Source organism: Nannobrachium achirus (assembly GCF_963921795.1).
Source record: "Nannobrachium achirus genome assembly, chromosome: 13".
Lineage (NCBI taxonomy): Eukaryota > Metazoa > Chordata > Actinopteri > Myctophiformes > Myctophidae > Nannobrachium > Nannobrachium achirus.
The window spans coordinates 37,761,448-37,783,986 of NC_137833.1; the positions used below are offsets into that span (position 1 = coordinate 37,761,448).

A 22,539-nucleotide genomic window follows, 5' to 3' on the forward strand; every position below is an offset into this window, starting at 1 on the left:
GACGAGATGCTGCATCTCAAGTGTTTAATCCTCCAATACATTTCCAAATCAAAACCCCTTCGCTGAGATGGAGATGAAGCAGGGACCCCCACTAAATATTTTATAAAATTGTGTTGCAGATTAAAAATGTTCATAGACTTCTTAGATCTCTTCTTGTCATCCTGTTGGAGTAATGTGTATTTTCCAACATTTAACCACTTGGAACCATCAAATACTCTACAAACCTCTTTGCCAAAAATAGCCGATCTACAAGCTTGTAGATCTGCTATATTTTGGCTAATGTTCCGCTCAGAATAGGGATGCTAGGGTTCAAGTGGTTAATGTACTGTAAAATCACACAAAGATTTGGCGGCCCCCCTATAGTAACTCTGAGGTTACCCCTAGGGGTCCCGGACCCCCTGTTGAAGACTTGGCAATTGACAGAACAACTAAGTTGAGAGAAAAAGTTAGTTCAGATTTGCTAACAGTCGATCCCTCTGCGTTGTCAGGCTTTTCATCTCAGCTGATGCTGCACCCCGCTGCCCAGGCCACCCTGAGCAGCATCCTGCTGTCAGGTGTCCAGGGAATGCAGGGATACACCCAGAATACACCCTCTCCTCCGCCCGGTCTGGCACCCATAGACAAGCAGCCCAATGGGGTCCCTGACTGCGCCAAGGGCCATGGCACACTCAACGGACACGTGAAGGTACAGGTAGACTCCATCATATCAACTCACCCACTGTGTAGTGTACACACACAAGCAGTGCACAAACCTTAAGTTGGGACCCAAAACTTGGGTCATGGGATATATTTATTAGGTTGTGGAATTGTGTACATCAACCTCTTTCAACTTGAGAAATATTTGTTAAAAGAAATGATAATATCAAATATTGATTATTGTGAAAATAGTACATCTACAACCTCACAATGTGATGTGTTTGTAGTATGGTTATGTTCATGTGACAAGCACAACAAAGTATACAATAGGGCTTACAGTAAGTGGCTAACCACTTGAACCCTATACTTACAGTAGGGGGTTCTATACTTAGTGTGTCTCCTCCTCTTTTCACTCGACACTAAATATTTTCACCCAATTTAACCCCAGAATAGGGATACTAGTAGGGATTCAAGTGTTCATTGGACACAATGCAAATACTTGAGCCAAGTAATGAAAAAAGACTTTTAAACACTACATTGACTAATGACTGTTTTTAAATTAAATAACATTTCTGATGCTGATAATTACAGTAAATTGTTGTTATTGCATTTGGCATGTACTTTTAGGTGCAAGCTTTAGTGTGCCTTGAATCTAGAAGCTTTACAGATACAATAGTTTAACTGAAGAAGACCTTGTTTTTTGTCAGCTGTATCACTTTGGCTTTTTTGTGCACTAATGCTTCATCCCATTCTTCAGCTTTTAATGACTAAAACATGGCTGTTGTCAACAGTCAAGTATTGCAATGGGTTAGGTCCCAACGAACAAGGATCAATAACTCGGTGTCGTTGCTGAATTTTTTTTTATGTACCGGTACACCTAATCTAAAGCAAGAAAATGCATGTGAAACTTGCTTTGATGTTTATTTCTCGTGACCGTGTCTCACATGCATCTGTATGAATTTGTATCTAGCATCCTAGCTCAGTCTATGGAAGGATATCCACTGCATCTCTGGCAGAAACCGTTTCCCAGTGTGACTCCGTCCAGGAGGCCAGTGGACACAACCCATCAGAACCTCTCTCCAGCAAGTCCAACCCAGACGAAGGTAGAGTATTGCTCTGACCTGAACCACACAGATACACCTAGTACCTCTCTACACCTATAGTACCTCTCTGACCTGAACCATACAGATACACCTAGTACCTCTCTACACCTATAGTACGCTTTGACCTGAACCACACACATACACCTAATAGTACCCTCTGACCTGAACCACACAAAGACTGTGTACATTTCAGCACGGTTGCGTTTATTGTTTCTGGATGTTTGTCAAAACTTTGTATCTTCTTACCCTACTGTGCATTGAGATTAATTCCTAACGGCTGGACTACACCAGAAAACTTGTGCGCTTTCTGTGCGTGTGCGAAAAGCCCTTCTTGTCTTGTGTACAAAACGCTTATGTTTACAAAATAGAACCAATCATATTTTTAGGGAATGCGTATCCGGGGTTCGCGCTATCCGTGCGCCTGGTGTAGCCGGCTGAATTGATATACATTGGATCTTTCCAAACGCACAGACGCGCACACACCCCGCATACGCACTGATGAACGTGAAAAGCCTTGGTGTAGCCCGGCGGTAATGCGTACCTGAGTGAAACAATCCAATGCATTTGATGTATTGATGTTGATGTATTAATGTATTACCTTGCTTATTATATTGATGTATTGCCTTGCTTATTGTAAATCGCTCTGGATTAAGAGCGTCTGCTAAACACTTAAATTGTAATTGTAAATTGTAACAACATCTTGAAGGTGTGGGTGTTTTGACTCTGGAAGAGTCCTGGACAGGACCTGCAGTCTATGCATAATTTACCTCAACCCACTGCAACCAGCATTCATGTAACCCTTAAAACTACAGTACTGAGTGGCAAACATGCCCTGAATGAACGCATTCATATTTTTGCAATGCTCTGCGCGTGGTACACATGCGTCGGTAGCGGCATCTCTCCCCCTGCTCTGACAGTGTTTATGGGGCTGGAACGGAGACAGATTAACTGCTGGTCGACCAGTGGTTCAGAAAGGCCCTCAATTTCCCCCTGCTTCTTAACACGTGCGGTTTCCCCTCCAACCATTCCTCTCTCACGCGTCTCACTTTACCGTGGTGTTTTCCTGAGCCAGTCTCCTCTGGCGTGGCGTGTCCCAGTAAGGTTTCCTCTGCCGCCTCCTCCTCCTGACCGCCTCCTGTGTCCCTGAATGTGTTTGGACTGGCTGGGCGCAGCCCGGCACGACTCTCCGCTCAGGGACGTGCTGGCCATTGGGAACAGCGGGACAACTCCCGAACGGCTGGTTCATTCCCGGCCTGGACCATTAGGAAAAAAATACAAATAAAATGTCGGCCTTCATTCCATTTTGGGGGCTGGGCGGCCAACAAAGTAAATCGTCACTGTCGGGCAGAAACCTTGTATCTCCCAAGTTTCACATTTGTAATTTTTTTTTCGCAAAGCAAAGCCCTGCTTCATCATACAAGGCGCGTTGCACAAGAGTAGTGAAAACAGCAGATCTACAAGCACACAACGCCTCGCGGTGCGAGGCATTGTGTGCTTGTAGATTGCCTGTTTTCACTAGTTTAAATCATTTTTTAAATGATAAATACAAAACAAACGGTTTTGGACATACAAGGTTTCCACCCGACAACGACGAAATATAACTCATGTAATTGGCCCACTGGCTTGTCACTTGTCATGATCTGAAATGGCAAATCTTTGAGTAGCAGCAGCGCTATAGAGAGAGATCTCTCTCTATAGCTCGCAATGAGGGCCTCTCCAACTCTTTTTCCCCGGCTGAATCAGGGGCCCAGCACGTCCCTGGCTCCGCTCCGCTCCTCTCCCCTCCCCAGCTCTGTTCTGTTGGGACGAGGGAGGCCGGCAAAACGGTCCAACATAAAACCCAAGGGAGCATCATTAGGTTGACTGACATCATATTATTTTACGCTAACAGAGGGGGGCACAAGCTACGCTTGCAAATGCACACTTGCTCAAACCCATATGCACACACAAGAGAAGCTTGTGTATGGGTTTGAGTTGCACTCATTGCCCCACTCATCCATGCTCGTGTATCTGGGGGATGCCTATGTGCGTGCACATACACACACCGAAACGCATACACAAACACACAGTCAAGATGTCCCGCACATTCATACACGCCATGTACAGTGTGAGCAGGTTACTGGCAGTCTGAAAGCAGAGCAGTAAGGGAAAATCCTCTGTAATTGCGGCTTCTCATTTCTTAATTAATCCAGGTGCCAACTGAGACTTTTTACTTACACGCACGCACACGCCCACATACACAATACCTAGATTTGTTTTACATGCGCGCGCACACACACATGCACATACCACTTTATAGTGAGTGAGTCAGTCACAGGTGCCGAGAATGGACCGTGCTGAACTACATGCATGGCATGGAATGGAAAATGGAAAGAAACATGAGAAATATTTTGACCTTGGTTGTCATAACACTGTCACATCAGAGTGTTTCTTTAAAGACAGTTGTAACCTTTGTGTCTCCGCTTTCCCATTGCCTAAGTGGCTTAGGAGATGAACGCATGAAGTGGAATAAAACATAATTTTAACATTATGTTCATCATGTTTTGTTTTCGCTCCTTCCTTCCCCCAGGCTCCGACACGTTTGTGGAGGTGGGCATGCCCAGAAGCCCCTCCCACTCGGCCAACGGCAACGAGCTGAAACAGATGCTGGCTTCCTGTAAGACGTCGTCCGGGAAACGACAGGCCGTGGAGCTCCTGCAAGGCACCAAGAACTCCCATCTACAGTATGTTGGAATGAACAGGTCGGTACTGGAACGATACAGTATGTTGGAATGAACAGGTCGGTGCTGGAACAATACGGTATGTTGGAATGAACAGGTCGGTACTGGAACAATACAGTATGTTGGAATGAACAGGTCGGTACTGGAACAATACAGTATGTTGGAATGAACAGGTCGGTACTGGAACAATACAGTATGTTGGAATGAACAGGTCGGTACTGGAACAATACAGTATGTTGGAATGAACAGGTCGGTACTGGAACAATACAGTATGTTGGAATGAACAGGTCGGTACTGGAACAATACAGTATGTTGGAATGAACAGGTCGGTACTGGAACAATACAGTATGTTGGAATGAACAGGTCGGTACTGGAACGATACAGTATGTTGGAATGAACAGGTCGGTATTGGAACAATACAGTATGTTGGAATGAACAGGTCGGTACTGGAACAATACAGTATGTTGGAATGAACAGGTCGGTACTGGAACGATACAGTATGTTGCAATGAACAGGTCGGTACTGGAACGATACAGTATGTTGGAATGAACAGGTCGGTACTGGAACGATACAGTATGTTGGAATGAACAGGTCGGTACTGGAACAATACAGTATGTTGGAATGAACAGGTCGGTACTGGAACAATACAGTATGTTGGAATGAACAGGTCGGTACTGGAACAATACAGTATGTTGGAATGAACAGGTCGGTACTGGAACAATACAGTATGTTGGAATGAACAGGTCGGTACTGGAACAATACAGTATGTTGGAATGAACAGGTCGGTACTGGAACAATACAGTATGTTGGAATGAACAGGTCGGTACTGGAACAATACAGTATGTTGGAATGAACAGGTCGGTACTGGAACAATACAGTATGTTGGAATGAACAGGTCGGTACTGGAACAATACAGTATGTTGGAATGAACAGGTCGGTACTGGAACAATACAGTATGTTGGAATGAACAGGTCGGTATTGGAACAATACAGTATGTTGGAATGAACAGGTCGGTACAAGAACAAATACAGTATGTTGGAATTAACAGACTTTTTCTTATTTTAACTCATTGACTACTGCTCTATCACGAGTTTCCCGTGTTATTCCTGTTGTTTGACCCCACTACGAGTTTTTGGCCGTTTTTGCATAAAAATGTTTTTACTTCCTTCTATCTACTATTCATGATCGCGATCGCGAAATTGCATGTTTGACCCCCATCCTAACCCCATCTTTCCAACATGGCAGCCATGTTTGTTTACATTTGAAGAAAACACAATGGCTGCTATCTCATGAATGCCTGAACGGATTTCCAAGCTGAGTTTTTTTTTGCACACACGTGGTACATGATCTGTGCATGGGCGTGCATTATTATTATTGTTATTATGGGTAAATTTGGCAGTTAAGCCTGAAAGCAGCCATTTTTAAAGGGCAGAGTAAGTGTTAAAAATTAAAACTAGTCCTGTGCCCAGGGGTGTGCACAGTACAACAAGTGCTGAACAAGTATTCTTGTTCTTGGCCAGCGCTACCTTTTAGTTTTTCCAGGAGGCAAAGATCGTACTCCTCTTAATCATTTTCAGTCTAAACAACACAAATATATTATTCACATAATCTGACAGTTCATAAATAATCAGTTCTACAGATTTGGTTTGAACTAAGCCGATACAGTTCATAAATAATCAGTTCTACAGATTTGGGGCAGGGCGCAGAGATACCTCAGTCCACGGCCCCGGGGGAAACGGCGAAGTCGGAGCGGCGCACTGTAAAGGTCGTGTGCGATAAGACGCACAACCCACCTTCGCGCCAAGCCCGTCCAGGCCGACCCAGAGCCGCTCGCGACGCTATCTATAGTAGAATACAATGGACATTTCTTGGAATTTAAATCTATCTCCTGGGGCAACAGATTGCCTTGAAGGATTGTTTGAAATACAGTTGTGATACATTATGGATGAAATACTATTATAATCTTGTATGACAGACAAGTCCAGAAACAACCAGCGAAAATAGGTTTTTGACATTTTGCAAAAAAATTGTGGCATGTCCTTAGTATGTTGATTTCTAATCGTGGCAGTAAATTTAAGTAACGAGAATAAAAATGAATCCGGCATAGCATGTTACACAGGTGATTCTTTTCCTGTACTACTTGCCGCACGTGAACCATTACTCTTATTTTTATTCCTGACGTTATCTTTACAAATCTCCTCACAATCCCAACAGTTCGGACTGCCTCCTATCCGACGCTGAGTCCAGTCCGTCAGACAGTCCTGTGGCAGATAAGAGGGCGCCAGGGAGCGAGCGGGCGGCAGAGAGGGCAGCACAACTCAATGAGAGAGAGAGGATCCAGTCGGCCTTTGCCAACATGCAGGTAGGCCTGTCACAATTATTACATAAATCGTCTAATCGCAATTATTTAAGATAATCGCAATTATTTTGCATAATCGTCATAATCGTTTCCATGTTGAAAAATGTTCATATATTTTCAAACATTTTCAGAGATAGCGGAAATAGCAGATCTACAAGCTCACAACACGTCACACCGAGAAGCGTTGTGAGCTTGTAGATCGGCTATTTCCACTAACTATGTTCTTTTTTAAGTATTAACTCTCCCCACGCTTTGAACGTTAACGTTCGCCCCATTTTTTACAGAACCTCGATGCCAATACGGCGCTCGTTCGGTTCGTTCGTCTGATGACTGTAAGCTGATGAGGGGTCGCGCGGCCGTTTACTGTAAACACATTTTCCGCGGTGATGGTGTAAAAAATCCATTATGCGTTAGATCAACGGAGAACAATTCACTTCCTTGTTGATTTCCTCTGGCTGTAAGGCTCTGTGGCCAGTGACTGGTCTTCTTCTTCTTCAACACATAACAGGCAAATTCACATTCATTCTCGCATGACGCCGCCCTCTGCTGCCTGGCAGACCAAAGTGCACTATTGCACAATAAAAAAAAAATTAAAAAAAATAAATAAATAAATGTCTGTCTATCTGCTATAATGTCGCAAAGGTAAGCCGCTTTTTGATGGCACCAGACCCAATAAATAAATAAATAATCTGGCAGTAGGAGAGTTAAGTTGTCAAATTTTTAAGTCATTTATTTGTATATTTAGGTTATGTGTCATATCTGCCATGTGCAACTTCAAAGCCTAAAAGCCAAACAGAAGTGTAATTATCAACGACAAAAACACAATTAAATCGTTAATCGCAATTATTTGAGTGACAATTAATTGTCATGTAAAATGTCATAATCGTGACAGCCCCACATGCAGGTACACACAGACACACATGTAAACACATATGGTACACGTGTACATGGAAATGGACACACTGGTTCTACATTTTATTTCAAGTCAATGATGACAAACTAGAGACTGCCTAATGTCTTTTCAGGCTTTCGACTATGAACAGAAAAAGCTGTTGGCAACCAAAGGTAAGTGCTGATCTGTCTCCTCTATCTCATGACTTATCTACCTTTTTTGTAAATCCGTCTTAGTTGTGGGGCTTCTTGGTGAATGAAGTGAGAAAAACCAAAGATTGAATCCTCAGTACAGCCAACATCTCTATCTTGGCATCTTGTTTCTGTCTGAAAGTAATGGCTGAAAACATGTAAAAAGACATGTGAACTGTTCAGTACTGAGTAGTGGCGTTAGATCATTTGAACATTTTTCACAGTTTTTGAGTGAATGGTTTTTGGGCAGGCCTGAAATAAGAGCTTGATGATGACACACTGTAGCCATATTCCAGTGTGTCACTGTGCCATCAGTCAGTTCCACTGGAGGACAGCATTCTCTCTCTCTCTCTCTCTCTCTCTCTCTCTCTCTCTCTCTTTTTTTTTTCTCTCTCTCTCTTTCTCTCTCTCTCTCTCTCTCTCACAAACAACACACAGCTGGCAGGCAGACACTCATAGGAGACATGTTCAACTCTTGGGAGGCTATAGGTCGATGAAAATGATCGTGCAATTGTCTCTGAATTTTCAAAAATATAAAAATATGTATTTGTCCTTTTTATATGAAATAATGACCACAGTGCTGACCTCAGATCTCATAGCTGACTGCAGCCATGGCAGATCTTTGTTGTATGTGACAGTTGAGAGAAACTTTTACCTCTCCCTCGAATGGCCATGGTTTCAGTGCCATCAGCGTTCAGAGCCGAGAATGCTTATCATTCAAATTTGGCTTGGTGATTAAAACACATTATTCTGTGGTGTGACAAACTTAAAATAGACATTATTGCTGCTTTGAGAGTCATGTGCTGTGTTTTTCTCAAGTACTGCCCTTGAGAAAGACTGCATGAAAGAAAATGTATAGAAATTTTACGAAAAGGCTTGCGTGTGTGTGTGTGTGTGTGTGTGTTCTCTAGCCATGCTGAAGAAGCCAGTGGTAACTGAGGTACGAACACCCACCAACACATGGAGCGGCCTGGGCTTCTCCAAATCCATGCCAGCAGAAACCATTAAGGAGCTCCGCAGAGCCAACCATGTACCCTACAAACCCAGCATGAGCACCACCTATGAGGTACTTGAGGTAGCCACCACTCTCATTCTATAACTATATTAGGTATAAGAGTTATATACAGTACCAATTGAGTGCATATACCATTGAGTCTTATACCAGGGGTCTTCAACATTTTCAGGCCAAGGACCCCTTGGTTGAGAGAGAGATGAAGCAGGGACCCCCACAACCTGTTCATAGATTCCATATAGTTTCATCTATTGACAGCACAATCATCAATGCATTTTGGATTCATGTGTATTTTGGATTCACCAAACCTCTTTGCCGAAAATAGCCAATCTACAAGCTCACAAGTTGTGAGCTTGTAGATCTGCTATTTTTGGCTAAAGTTCTCAGAATATGGACACAAGTGGTTAATCTACTGTAAAAAGGAGAAACAAAGTTTCTATCATAACTCAAGTTACAGATGAGTATACACAGTAAAATGCACAGTCATGCACATGCATGCATGTACACGACAAAGGTTCCCGTAGTACCCTCAACCTTTTGCTTCCCATTGGCTTCCCTGGCATTCTGTTTTCCCAACTAGTTCACCCGCCAAAATTACTTGTTTTCTATTGATTACTCATGCCATGGAGACTTGAGTTAAATAATATTTTTTAGTTTTTTGTCGCATTCCTAAGACATAACATCATTTTGATTGAAATAAATGTATCACCATCGATTCCGCATGGGGACATCCATATCAATGGGACACTAAATGAACACTGAGGATTTTGCTGTGTCCATATGTTTGAGTCATCCGTTAATCCCACTGCTCTCCCCCAGGGCTCCCCCCTATCCCTGTCCATGTCCAACTCCGGCAGCCGGGAATGCCTGGGGAACGGCAGCGACTCAGACAACTGGCGAGACAGGAACTTGAACGGTAGCTGCAACAGCCTGGCCGGCCTCGCTGAATTCCCCACCCCTGTTGGCAGCCCCAAGAGGAAGCAGAACAAATCTGGTCAGCTTAGCATCTCTTGCAGTAACTGTATATCTGCTGTAGCGGCTGTGAGCATTAGCAAGTACCCGAAGAGCTTTGAGGACCACAGTGACAGCCATTATGGATGTGTATTAGTTCATTTTAGTCCTCCAAGTACCATTGATTAACCTGGAAACATCAATGTTATAGCATAATTGTTTGTGACAGAGTTAATGAGTTAAATCTAAATTGTCTGAGTTATTTACCATAATTACATGCCCAAAATAGGGCTGCCAAGCTGAAATGTGTTAACATACTAATTAATTACAACAGACTTTGTAAATCGCTTGAATTCTGAGGCGTTTGCTGCATTTTCCTCAGCAACGGTTGAGAAAGCTGGCATTTAAAAGTGCGGCTTGCCAATGCTGACAATCTGATACCAGAGAGGTCTCATTGATATGTTCACCTCAGAGGAGAAACACCACCCACTCCATAACACTTTCCAATGTTACACTCTGAGCACACTGACAGATGCTTCAGTGGCATGCATGGAAGTGTGAAGATCATTCAGAGTTAAAGTGGTGTGTGCGTGCGTGTGTCTGCTTGTATGAGTGTGCTTGCACACACGTGTGTGTGTGTGTGTGTGTGTGTGTGTGTGTGTGTGTGTGTGTGTGTGTGTGTGTGTGTGTGCTGCTTCATCCTACACACCTGTACTTGCAGTGAAGTCAAGGAAACTGCCTGCAAGCCTATTTAGTCACAAACAAGCTACCGCATCAGTGAGGCTACTGACAAATGAAATGAACCCGTTATTGTCCTCCTCAAAATTCTAAATCGTATTATGACAAATATTTGGTGTTGCGTGGTAACAGCTAGCAATTTTATATTTATAATATAGACGGACAGACGGACGGATGTACAGACATGAACATAGTGCACGCAATAGAAAGACGCAGTATATGGCTGCATTTGTAGAGAGATCTAATTTGATCACATATACTGTATAACAGTGGTTCTCCACTTTGAGAACAGGGACTCTCTAGGTTCCTTTATGGGGGTCTAAATTGACCATTACAAGTCTGTAACTCTGACAGTGTACCGGGTCCATTTGGTTCCATTTGTACACTGTCAGAGTTAAGGGGAGACCTTGAAATGTGAAAGTTTGAGAACCACTGCTGTATAATACCTACATGCTTGTTTTGTGCTGTTCACAGCTGCAGAGCACTACCTCAGCAGCAGTAACTACATGGACTGCATCTCTTCTGTGACCGGCAGCAATGGATGCAGCCTGAACCTGAATTCATCTCTCAAAGGCTCTGACCTGCCTGAGCTGTTCAGCAAGCTGGGCCTGGGAAAGTACACCGATGTGTTCCAGCAGCAAGAGGTACAGTAGCAAGCATCACTGAGAGCCCACCTCAGTGCCTTAGGCCACTGGTTCCCAAACACTGGCAAATATTATTATATTCAGGGTTCCCACGGTCATGAAATTCCTGGAAATATTTTGAAATTAGAAAAATATTTTAAGTTTTGGAATTGATCAAGGGTCCTGGAAGGTCCTGGAAAAAATAGCTATGCATTGTCTTTGGTTATTGATTTTGTTAATACCTCTGAATTGACAAATTAAACATTGGCCAAATTGTCAAATATTAGAGGCAGAAATTGTGAAAATAGCAGATCTACATGCTCACATGTAGATTCCTCAACTCTTAGTGATATGATTATTTCGGGGGTCACAGCCTGAAAAGGTTGAGAACCACTGGCATACACTACCTGTGTCTTTGGGCATTGCGCGTAGGAGTAAGCGACTTGTTATTGAGCTGGATTATTGTTATATAGTCCTGGAAATTGGGTTAAATATTCTGGAAAAGTTTTGGAAATTAATTGGAAAAAATGTGTGGGAACCCTGTATATTATGTTTATCCGACATATCGGACATTATTATTTGATGACACCCACATCGGCAATTATGCAGCTGACGTCTCCTTAATTTGGGCCTGTCATTATAGACGAAGATTTTTTAATGTTTTCAAAACGTTTAAAAAATAGCCAACCTACAATATCACGCACTGTATTGCGTTGCGATGCCTCGTGAGATTGATCAGCTATTTTAGAATTTTCTATTTTAGAAAAACTGAATCAAATTGATTTGAAGTTACTTTGCTTTTCAACAAAATGTTGGTAATCGGTTGGCTTACTGACTCTATTACCACACGGCCAGACACGAATCAGCCAGTGCGGTGTGATAGAACGCGAGGCTACGGTTGGCTAGGTCTCTACAAAATCGAGATATTTTGAGATGGGGGTCCGTGGCCAAATAAATATCATTTTGGGGGTCCTTCACATGAAAAGGTTTGAGAACCACTGACATAGTAGTCTCTCAAGAACAGACTAACTGAGCTCCATTTAAGTGAAAAGGACCTTTTCTTTGACGATGGCTGGCCAGATTGCTGACATTCTTAGAAGGATTCAAAAGACAGAATCGGGTCAAATTTTCACGATCTTTCAAAAATAGCAGATATACAAGCTCACAGCGCGGCACCGACGTAGAGTGATGATGGTAGTGTTGACTGTGTTTGGATGTTGGCTTTCAGATTGACCTCCAGACGTTCCTAACTCTGACAGACCAGGACCTGAAGGAACTGGGCATCACCACATTTGGAGCCCGGAGGAAAATGCTACTTGCCATCTCAGGTACATAATTAGCATTTTAGTTTAAATTCTATGGCGCTCCCATAGTGTAATCTGTAATGAATAGAGTGCCAACCATAACTTCAACGGCCCTGGTTTGATTCCGGGTCAGTGACCTGTGTTGCTATCTCCCCTTTCTGTATCTCCGTCTGTATCTCCATCAAAGCGTAAATGAAAAGTGTAAGGTTAAACGCCATAGGGCAGGGGTTCCCAAACTTTTTGGGCTCAAGGCACCCCTATAAATGTATCTTTCATTCGAGGCACCCCATACATTACATTCATAATTTTCACTCCCAGCACCTATTTATAGCATATTTTAGCGATTATGTTGCAAGGAGAACATCGAGATAATAGACATTTTGGTTAGAACTGACTGAAGATAACGTTGTATTTCAAGTTCAAAATTATACTAAATATATATTTTTTTAAGTGTCCAAATAAATTCCAACTATATCAAATTATCTCGCGGTACCCCTAGACTGCTGTTACGGCACCCCAGGGTGCCCCGTCACCCACTTTGAAAACCCCTGCCATAGGGAACTGATTAACCGCAAGAATACGTTTTTATTTCATTTATGGAACGGAGAAGTAATTGTAGGGAGAGACGAGAGGAGAGGAAATGGTGAAAGTAAAACACGTGTGATTGATTGATGCTTCGTTACTTCATGGGAGTACTGAAGAAAGTTGAGTCCAGCTCAACTTTGATTTGCAGCACGTCACACAGGGATAAGTGTCTGGCATCTCAGAGTAGCTTCATGTCACTTGCTACCATTGAAAATGACTTGTAGCCTGTTGCTTTGTGAATGTGAATGCAGCATAAAGGTCGTTACACAGGAGTGTTTCTTTTGTGCGACTAATTTGCATTCATTTAAACAGCTTTTTATGTCATGAGATGAGTACATCCACACAGAACGCAACCTGTATGAATAAGTCATCAACAAATTAATAATTTGATGTGAAACATTCAGGATTTTATTTGTCACTTTAACCCATTTAGGCCTAAAATTTGTGGATGCTTTAACCTGTGAAAAATAGCAGATATACAAGCTCACAGCGCGGCACCGAGTGCCGCGCTGCGAGCTTGTAGATCTGCTATTTTTGAAAAAGTCGTGAAAATGTGTGCAAATCTTTGAATATTATGTATTTTCAAAGCAAACGTTTGTAACTCAAATTTTGCTTCTGGGTGGTCCCTGGAACTAGATATTTTGAGATGGGGGTCCGTGGCCAAATAAATATCATTTTGGGGGTCCTTCACATGAAAAGGTTTGAGCATCACTGACATAGTAGTCTCTCAAGAACAGACTAACTGAGCTCCAGTTAAGTGAAAAGGACCTTTTCTTTGACGATGGCTGGCCAGATTGCTGACATAGAAACATAGTTTTTCTTTTCAAAATTCTTAGAAGGATTCAAAAGACAAAATCGGGTCAAAATTGTAATTTTCACGTTTTTTCAAAAATAGCAGATCTACAAGCTCGCAGCGCGGCACTCGGTGCCGCGCTGTGAGCTTGTATATCTGCTATTCTTTTATATTTAAAGCATAAAATATTGCGTCGTAATGTGTTCAGGCCTAAATGAGTTAAACAGGTTTTTATGTCATGAGTACATCCACACAGAACGCAACCTGTATGAATAAGTCATCAACAAATTAATAATTTGATGTGAAATATTCAGGATTTTATTTGTCACTTTAATACTCATTTTTTATTTGTTAGCCTATGCTTCTGTTTGCTATGCAATTACTCTCCGGCTGAATACATTATATTCCCTTTTCTGTCCACCTACCTTACATAAATAGATATAATTTCACATAGTTTCATCATGATGATGACCTGCATAGCCTGCAACAAAAGGATTATGACCTCAGTAGTACATTATTGTACAAGGGGAATTTCCTACAAATTAACTAATACAAATAATCTATATTGTGCTGTTATTGATTATTTAGGGGGTGTCTTATGCCTATCGTTAACTAAAGAGATTGTATGGTTAACTTGGTCCCTATTGTTTGATAAATTGTGCTTAGAAACATTTTTGTTCGCCCAAAGCTACTGTAGGACCCTGTACTGTTCTATCTACTCTGAACTGTTCTATCAACACTTGAAGCAGAAAATACAGGAAAACATATGTATGTTCTGGGTAGTTTCTGTGCATGTATAAGAATTGCACGCATAGAATTATTATTACACAACCTTGTCACTCAAGCACTACAGCACTCTTGAGCTCGACCTCCCCTAAGGGAAGTCATGGCATGAGCTCACTGTTGTCTTGATAGATTCTGCTGCCAACTAGACCGTAGGCCCTGCCAACTTTCAGATGCAGCGTGAAATTAGCTTATATGGTTTTTATTAATTACGTGTAGAGTTGTACATCTGCCTGTGTGGCACCCAGTTACACATACAGTATCTAGTCCAAGACTTGTCAAAACTGTAGCAGAAATAACTTCTTCTGCCATGTGGATTTGAAAGTCAGAAGAGGCTCCTTTATTTACCATAGAAGAGCAGTTCAAGCTGCTGTTTTCTTACTACCATTGCTGTTGCGAGAAATGTATTTTGTAAAAATAACAACCTTACATTTTATGCCCCCAGGAGTAGATGGGAGTTAGACAAATTCTTATAAAATGAGTGCATTTCTCCCCTTGCAGCAGCTGCGTCCTCCTTATATTGACAGACTCATTGTTGAATTTAAAATGCACATAATGGTTTTCACAGTTCATTACAAAAGTAATTATTTTGGACAGTGCTGTGCAGTGAGTTCAGAGTTCACATAATGTTTGTTCTATCGTGTTATTGTTGAGACCGGGAGCTTTGAGACATTGATCTGCTGTTAACATTCTGTTGAAAAAAAAACCTATTAATCAGAGCCAGGGTTTGACAGCAGGACTTTTTCATGCAGGGCCAATATGGTGATTATTGCGGAAGCAGAGAGTGCTGCTCAGCCAGGAACAGATCAATGCTGAAAAGACTTCACAAGGATTAAAAACCAGAACAATGCTCTCCCTTCTCTCACCACTCACTGTCTCCGTGTCCTTCGTCAAGTCTCAATCTCTCCTTTCAAAAAGAGATAGAGTGCCAGTCAATTTTGGTCCAGGTTTGCACTTCCAGTATGTACCATGCCAATGAAAAGAGAAGTTGGAACGAGCTGCTGTACCTGTCTCCGATAATCAGACTGAAAGTTTTTGCTGGCAGGGACAGAGACATGGCCATCATGTGAATAATTCACAGATGCGGGCTTGTTGTGTTGACATATTTTCATCAGCGTATTTTGTCCGGCCTGCAGGGCGATCTGACATGATGCGAAGCCAGGTGGCTACAAAAAAACCTTTTGATTGACGTGAGCCATCCTGTGGCAATTTGATGGCAATTTTCTTGTCTGTGTCAATCGAGTCATACATACCACAAGGAAAACACAATTAATATGCTCCCTGGTTGCATTTTCTCCAATCACATCATGGTTCAATATACAGTAGTTTACATAACATCATCAGTACAGTCAGTCACACATCAGAACTGTCAAGAATTCTCTCAACAGAAAACATACCGTGTTTGTGTGGAATCCTTTTTATCATGCATCCTGTGACTGAGGGTTTTGCGGTTTGCTTTTCCTTTCTTTTCTTCCTGCAGAGCTGAACAAGAACCGGAGGAAGCTGTTTGAGCCGCCCATCAGGTCTTCTTTCCTGGAGGGGGGTGCCAGCGGCCGTCTCTCTCGCCAGTTTCACGCAGACATGGCCAGCATCAGCGGCCGGTGGTAGGAGCCCCAGAACTGTCCGTGATAAGAGACCAAGCCTCCAGTGCCTTTCTCTAGACCGCTATAGCCCAGGATTCAACCTGTCCCGGCTAGTAGTGGTCTTCTACCCTCGAGCTGATCCAAGACTTGTTCTACTTGTTGCCAAATGAAAAGAAAAGCCATAGTTTAACCTGAAGTGCCATTAAGGAAGAAGAAGGGATTTCTCAGATATATGAAGTTGATGCAGTGTTCTATGCATCTATCTGAAGCATTTATATGAAGTTGGTGCAGTGTTCAATGCATCTTTCTGAAGCATTTATATGAAGTTATTGTAGTTCTGGAAAAAAAGGGTACTGTCCAGTATTTTGTCCACTTTTTTTGTTGAAGGGAACAGGCAGAATGATTAGTACAATCATTTTCCACATTGATACAATCTACATTAGTTGTATTCCGTTGTGTCAATGACATGCACTTTAACAATGCTAGACTTTTGCCTGTGAAAGCCTGATTCCTTAGATTGGAATGATGATTACCTATGCATTTGTTTTATTAACTCGAAGCACAGATGTATTTTGTACCTAGCCAAATGTAAGCACTTAACCAGTGAGATTAGGGTGTTGTGAAACCAAGCGGATACCAGGTCATCATGCCAAAGCAGTGACATCATCGAACCTTAACACAGACACCAAAAAAAAGATATCATCATTGACCTTTTGACCTTTGGCGGGCCTCAGTGTTTTGTGATTGGTGGACATTCCTCTGATGATTTCTGTGTCCAGCAACAGGCTCCTTGCAGCTGTCTTGCAGTTAAAACAAAACAAAATCTAATATTTTGTACTCGTGTTACGATTTCTTTTATTTTTATTTTTTATTTTATTTGTTATTATCATTTTAGGGGAAGGGGAGGAATGTTTAACGGTAATCAGTTTACATATATATTTTGTATGGTTTCCTTTTTTTTTTATATGTTCATGAATGAGTTTCTATGATTTGTAATTAGATTATTATTAGTGACTTTGATAGCTGTTTTTTTTGTTTTTCTGCCCCATAATCTGTGGAGCCGTTATATGGCTGCGCCATTAGACATCAGCGGAGTGACGAGGCAATTAGTCCGAGCGCTACAGGCCTCTCTCTCTCTGATTGTGGTCAATAGGCATCTTTCTGTGGTTCTGTTCCTCTTCTGTTTGTTGATAGTATGTGGCCTTTTGTCCTGTTGATGGTATTTGTCAGTGTTGGCCTCTCCGTGGCCCCCTCTGTGTGCATGGAAATCTGTGTGTTTGAAACACTACATCTATGCTAGAACTGTAAGCCTTTTGTGTTCCTCACCTCTCGCAGTCTCACTGAGAGTGGGGAAAACATCCCTTTAGAAGAGTTAACTGAGTCCAGCCATCGTGTTTGTTAGTGTGTAAGTGCCAACATACCTTAGTAGTACTTCAGCAGGGAGTAGTTAATTTACATAGGAAGAATAATAGCATTTGTTCTAAACTTGACTGACATTACTTCCCAGCTTGGAGGTACCATTACAGTATACTCTTAGCAATGTTAGATTCATGTGATAGCGTCTTGAATACGTTTCGTTTATGCTTGGTCCACTTAATCAGAACCGACAGACCATGCTATTTCAAATGATAAATAGAAGTCTAGAATGTTCTAGTCGTCATTTGTGCAAACATGCGGAAATCTGATTGAGCTGTGCTTGATGAAGTAAGCAACAGCAGCAGTGTTTATAGCGTCAAAGCTTGTGCCTGTACTGGGCTTTTGATTTATGTTCAGTTTTGAAAAGGAAACGTTCTTCCTGTGGGTTCATTAACTTTGGATGACTCCAAAATGTTTTTCTTTGTGCAAGCTCTCAAGATTCATCTGAGGATTACACTTTCAAGCTGATCAGTTTCCCCCAAATCCCATATAATTTTGAGTATTCTTAAAGCACAGTATCAACTGTACTTAAGTGAACTGGTCCAAGAATCATCGCGGAAATATTAGATTTGACGAAACTAATTGAATGTCTATGTAGTACAGCAGGAACAAAGCCTAATTAGGACTGTAATCATTACTTATCTTTTTGTTAAATGAGAGTATTATTTGTTGTTGAGTAAGTGGAAGGCATTTCTGAGAAACGTATACTGTATGAACACAGTAAACCATCTGTAACAGTTACAGTATAAGCAATTGCAGTAACCGCCATGAACCATTACACTCACAGAGGGCAGTCAGTCGCTCATCTGTGTAAGCATCATTTCCCTGTTTCAGATTAACTTTGTTAATCGCTTGTCCCATAACCACTTCTCATGCTAACCTCTCGTCCGATTTGAGCCATTCTCAATGTGGTTGTCAAGAAAATAACGTTATGCTAAATAATATTGTGACATGGTTGCTATTGCTGACCAGGATTTTTGTTTTTCTTTATTTTAAGTTTTAGAGAAAGATGGAGGGGCAGTAGCTAATGTAGAAAGGGATTCTTTATCTTGAGAGGAAACCCAGGGCTTGGTGGCCCCCCCACTCATCATGGTACTAAGTGAAAATGTTGGAGCACTGTTCCTCTCAGTGTTTCATGACTCGTGTTCCTGCCTAGCAGACATTTGTTTTCGTCCGGGCCAAGTGTCACCTTGTTTGGATGTGTTTTGCTCACGGGGCAATATAGGTTCTAGTCTTATCAAGTGAATGTTGTTTAAAACAAAACAAATAATAAGAGAATAATTGATGCATGTTATTGCAGATTAATGAAGGGACTTTGTTTTGTAGTCAGAAGCGTTTACTGCTTATCTAGTCTATGCCTTTGATTGAATGGAAATTATGTCTTTAATTTGTTTGTGTGTTAGTCACACAGTTGTTGTTCCCAAAGGGATTCATTTGTAAGGGTCTACTTTGTACTGCATTAGACCAAATGGTACATTTACGATGAATGTAAACCACTAAGGAACTAATGTAATGCCTATACGACTTCTCGTCTAATGCAACTGTTTGTGTGTGAGAAAAAGGTACAGTTCTGCACAAGGTTCTGCAGAAGAATTCAAGAGTACACATTGCATTCTGGCCATTGCTTTTTTCCACTGTGTCATCTGTTGATGCAACTGTCGTTATTCTAACTGTATTTGTAGTGCAGATATATTCATTGGGAGGACGTTTTGGTGTACCGGTAATTGTGAAACGGGCAAAAAAAATAATGTTTGTTCAAACATTGAAATTCTATTACAGTACAAAGTAAATAAATGTATACAGACCATGTTTGTCTTGTTTGACCTTACTACTGTATATGTTTGTACTTTATATGACCATTATTATTCACTAGATGCACAAGGAACGTTCAACAAGACGATAGTGAAGTGACTTTATCCTAGCCTACCTGAAGATTTTGCTATTAACCATATGTTTTCAGCTTTCTTTAGTATTGACAGTAAGTATACTGTTTTATTGTGTACTATACAGTATGTCAAACTACCACATACAGGCAAATGTCCATTACGTGTGATGTAATGGACTAAGCTACATGCGAACATATTGTTAAATAATTGAACAGACCCTGCAAACTCCTCTCATAATCTTCATTAATAATCCAATCCCACTTGGGTGTGACTGGTGTCAGAGACTATGAGCCCCCCTAATCCACAGAGCTTGGACATGTCCAATCTGAGATCTAACAGAATCAATCAACTCTAATAGAGACACACCGGGATAGAGAATATTCTGCGTACAAGAGGACAAATTATCAAACAAAGCAAAAACATTCTAAAGCATATTTTTGCAAAAAAAATGGCAAAAATGGAATTTTGACAAAAATGTCCACCACAAGCCAATGCGGCGATGACCCCTGTCCTTGTTTCAGAAAGTATTTCAATCCCACCAATGTAAATTGTTCAGCGGTAGTGGGTTGGTTTCCCTCCCGGGTGAGAGATCCAGTCAGCACATACAGTAATCAATTCCCCCGGTAATGAAATCAAGGCCGGGCCAATAGGTCAGCAGAGAACATTTAAGTGAGGTCACCAACACAACAGTAGCCTGTCCCTCTACACCGCACCCTCCCTCACTGCTACAGATTAACTCCTGCCCTCTTTTACTCGCCACAGTGTGTTTCCATTTCACATCTATTAGGGCCTCCGCAACACTGTCGTTTTGTCACGGCAGTTGCTGAAATGGAATTCACAGATGACAGTTCCCATGTTCTGTGCTCTGAATGCTGACTGCTGACACGCAATGATATTTAAACCCTCAAGGGGGCACTGTCCCAGCTTGAAATGGGCCGTCTACTTTTGCATGTGACTGTGCAGCATAGATGGCAAGGGAGTAGGGACTAACACATACATTACACCAGGCATGTGCACACATAGACATCAAAGGGGGTTTTAGCCCCTGCCCTTTTAGCCGTCTGTAAAAAAGTGCCCTCTCCAGACAATTAATGCAGTTTTTACTATGGTGAAGAAATGCAAATGCCCTCTTTTCATGTCATACCTCCCGAAGGCAGCATTCAAGAGAATTGCCTTGTCTAAACTATCCAACTTGAATGCAGCATCTTATGTTGAAAGAATTGCCCTCTCTGTGTATAAATGCATGCCGTACGTCACATCTCCAGTATGCACTTGAGTATGCATAGTTTAGTGTGGTATAAAGCACCGAAAATAGCCGACCTCTGCGACGCATTGTGAGCTTGGAGGTCTGCTATTTTTGATATTTTTACCAAAAGGCCCTTTCAGAAATTTCAGACCCTGCCTCTCTAACATTCTCTGCACGTCCCTGCATTACACAGACTTATCTATAATTCACAGAATCTCTGTCTATCTGTGTCTGTCACACAAAATCTGTCCCTGACGTAACTTTGATAGTTTCCGGTCTCAAACTTGGCGTGTGTGTTTCATATGACAGAGTGGTGTGCATTTTTGGTCCTTTTAGATGGTCAACTCTAACAAGTATTTCCTTCTGCGAATTGATAAGATGAGGCATGAACTACTGTATGTTCTGTGGTAAACCAATGAGTGACTCATTATCTTCTCCTCGGTCATCATTTTCAAGTGCAGTTTGCCAAGTCAGGGGACACAAAAACACAACGCCCTTGTGTTTTTATAGCGTGACCACACTAGAGGGGATGTAGTCATTCCCCTGGAGGTAGTGAGTGGGAATAAGCATATAGGTCATGAAAACATGTATTATGGGTCATGCCCCTTGCTAGTTAGATTAATTATTATTATTATTTTAAAGATATTTTTGGGGGCTTTTTCTGCCTTTATTGATAGATGTATAGTAGGCTGACAGGAAACGGGGAGAGAGTTGAGGCGGTGACACGCAGCAAAGGTCGTCAGGATCGGGACTCGAACCTGCAACGCTGGTCTGGATTACCAGCCGAGGTGCCTGGACCACTACCCTGTGGCCCAAGCCACAGGGTAGTGTTTATTCCAATGTATGAATGAATGGACCATTGTAAAGCGCTTTGAGTTTGCAACTTGCTTAGAAAAGCGCTATAAAAATGCAATCCATCATTATTATTATTTCTATTACCGTAATATACGTAATATTCTACAGGAGATTTCAATCTGCCTCCTACCTCAGGAACTAATGCAAATTGGAAATGGACTGTTATTCATCACAGTAATGCTTATGCATAAACCATAATAAGCTGACAGGTGACCCCCATGACTTATTTCAATGTTGTGTTGTGCTGTACTGGAGACAGCACACAGTAAAATCCTCAGTGATCATTTATGCATTATGTAACTGAGAGGGTGTACAAATGTGACCAAATCCACCCGTAAAGGTCCACTTGGTTACATCTGTACACTCTCTGAGTTAAATTAACGCCTGCATTTTTGTGTGTACCGGTAAGTCACAGAGGAAAGGACTGTGGCTATATCAGATCAGATGCTCTTAATTACTTGTAAACATGCACTGATTGAACTCTCCCCTCGGCCTGTCTACTGTAGGCTACCTATTTAAAACCCAGGGCTGTGCATGCAGCATGCTCCATTCTGCTGGCCACGACCTCGCCGAAAGGAAAGGTGTAAAATCTGTAAACTGTAAATGATGGGTGGAGTGACACGTTTGCTAAAGTGGCAAATAATACCTTGAATGTTGGTTCTCATCCAGGATAAAATAGGCTCCAAACTTTCTGCCTCTCGGTTTTCTATTTGTCTTTCTGTCTGTGTTTACCTGCGTGTCTGTCTGCTTATACAAAAGTACTGTTTTGAATTGCAACTAATACTTCTTTCAATTCGTTCCTTCGTTTTAGATGTCCTCAGTCCTCTGCAGTTCTGTGTGTCGGGGCTAAACTGTGACTGTCT

General features: G+C 41.8%; 1 protein-coding gene across 1 annotated transcript in view; it reads left to right on the forward strand.

Annotated features, from left to right (window-relative positions):
• bicc1a (BicC family RNA binding protein 1a) overlaps positions 1 to 16,298 on the forward strand; it is a gene marked incomplete at both ends in the record, with an annotated part of 113,986 nt that extends 97,688 nt beyond the window's left edge. The window contains 10 exons of the mRNA XM_080739738.1: positions 489 to 685; positions 1,607 to 1,739; positions 4,309 to 4,480; positions 6,674 to 6,821; positions 7,844 to 7,883; positions 8,813 to 8,967; positions 9,733 to 9,907; positions 11,077 to 11,246; positions 12,454 to 12,553; positions 16,171 to 16,298. Coding sequence (XP_080595864.1) covers positions 489 to 685; positions 1,607 to 1,739; positions 4,309 to 4,480; positions 6,674 to 6,821; positions 7,844 to 7,883; positions 8,813 to 8,967; positions 9,733 to 9,907; positions 11,077 to 11,246; positions 12,454 to 12,553; positions 16,171 to 16,298 — 1,418 coding nt within the window. The remainder of the gene's footprint in view (positions 1 to 488; positions 686 to 1,606; positions 1,740 to 4,308; positions 4,481 to 6,673; positions 6,822 to 7,843; positions 7,884 to 8,812; positions 8,968 to 9,732; positions 9,908 to 11,076; positions 11,247 to 12,453; positions 12,554 to 16,170) is intronic.
• Positions 16,299 to 22,539: the final 6,241 nt, after the last annotated feature.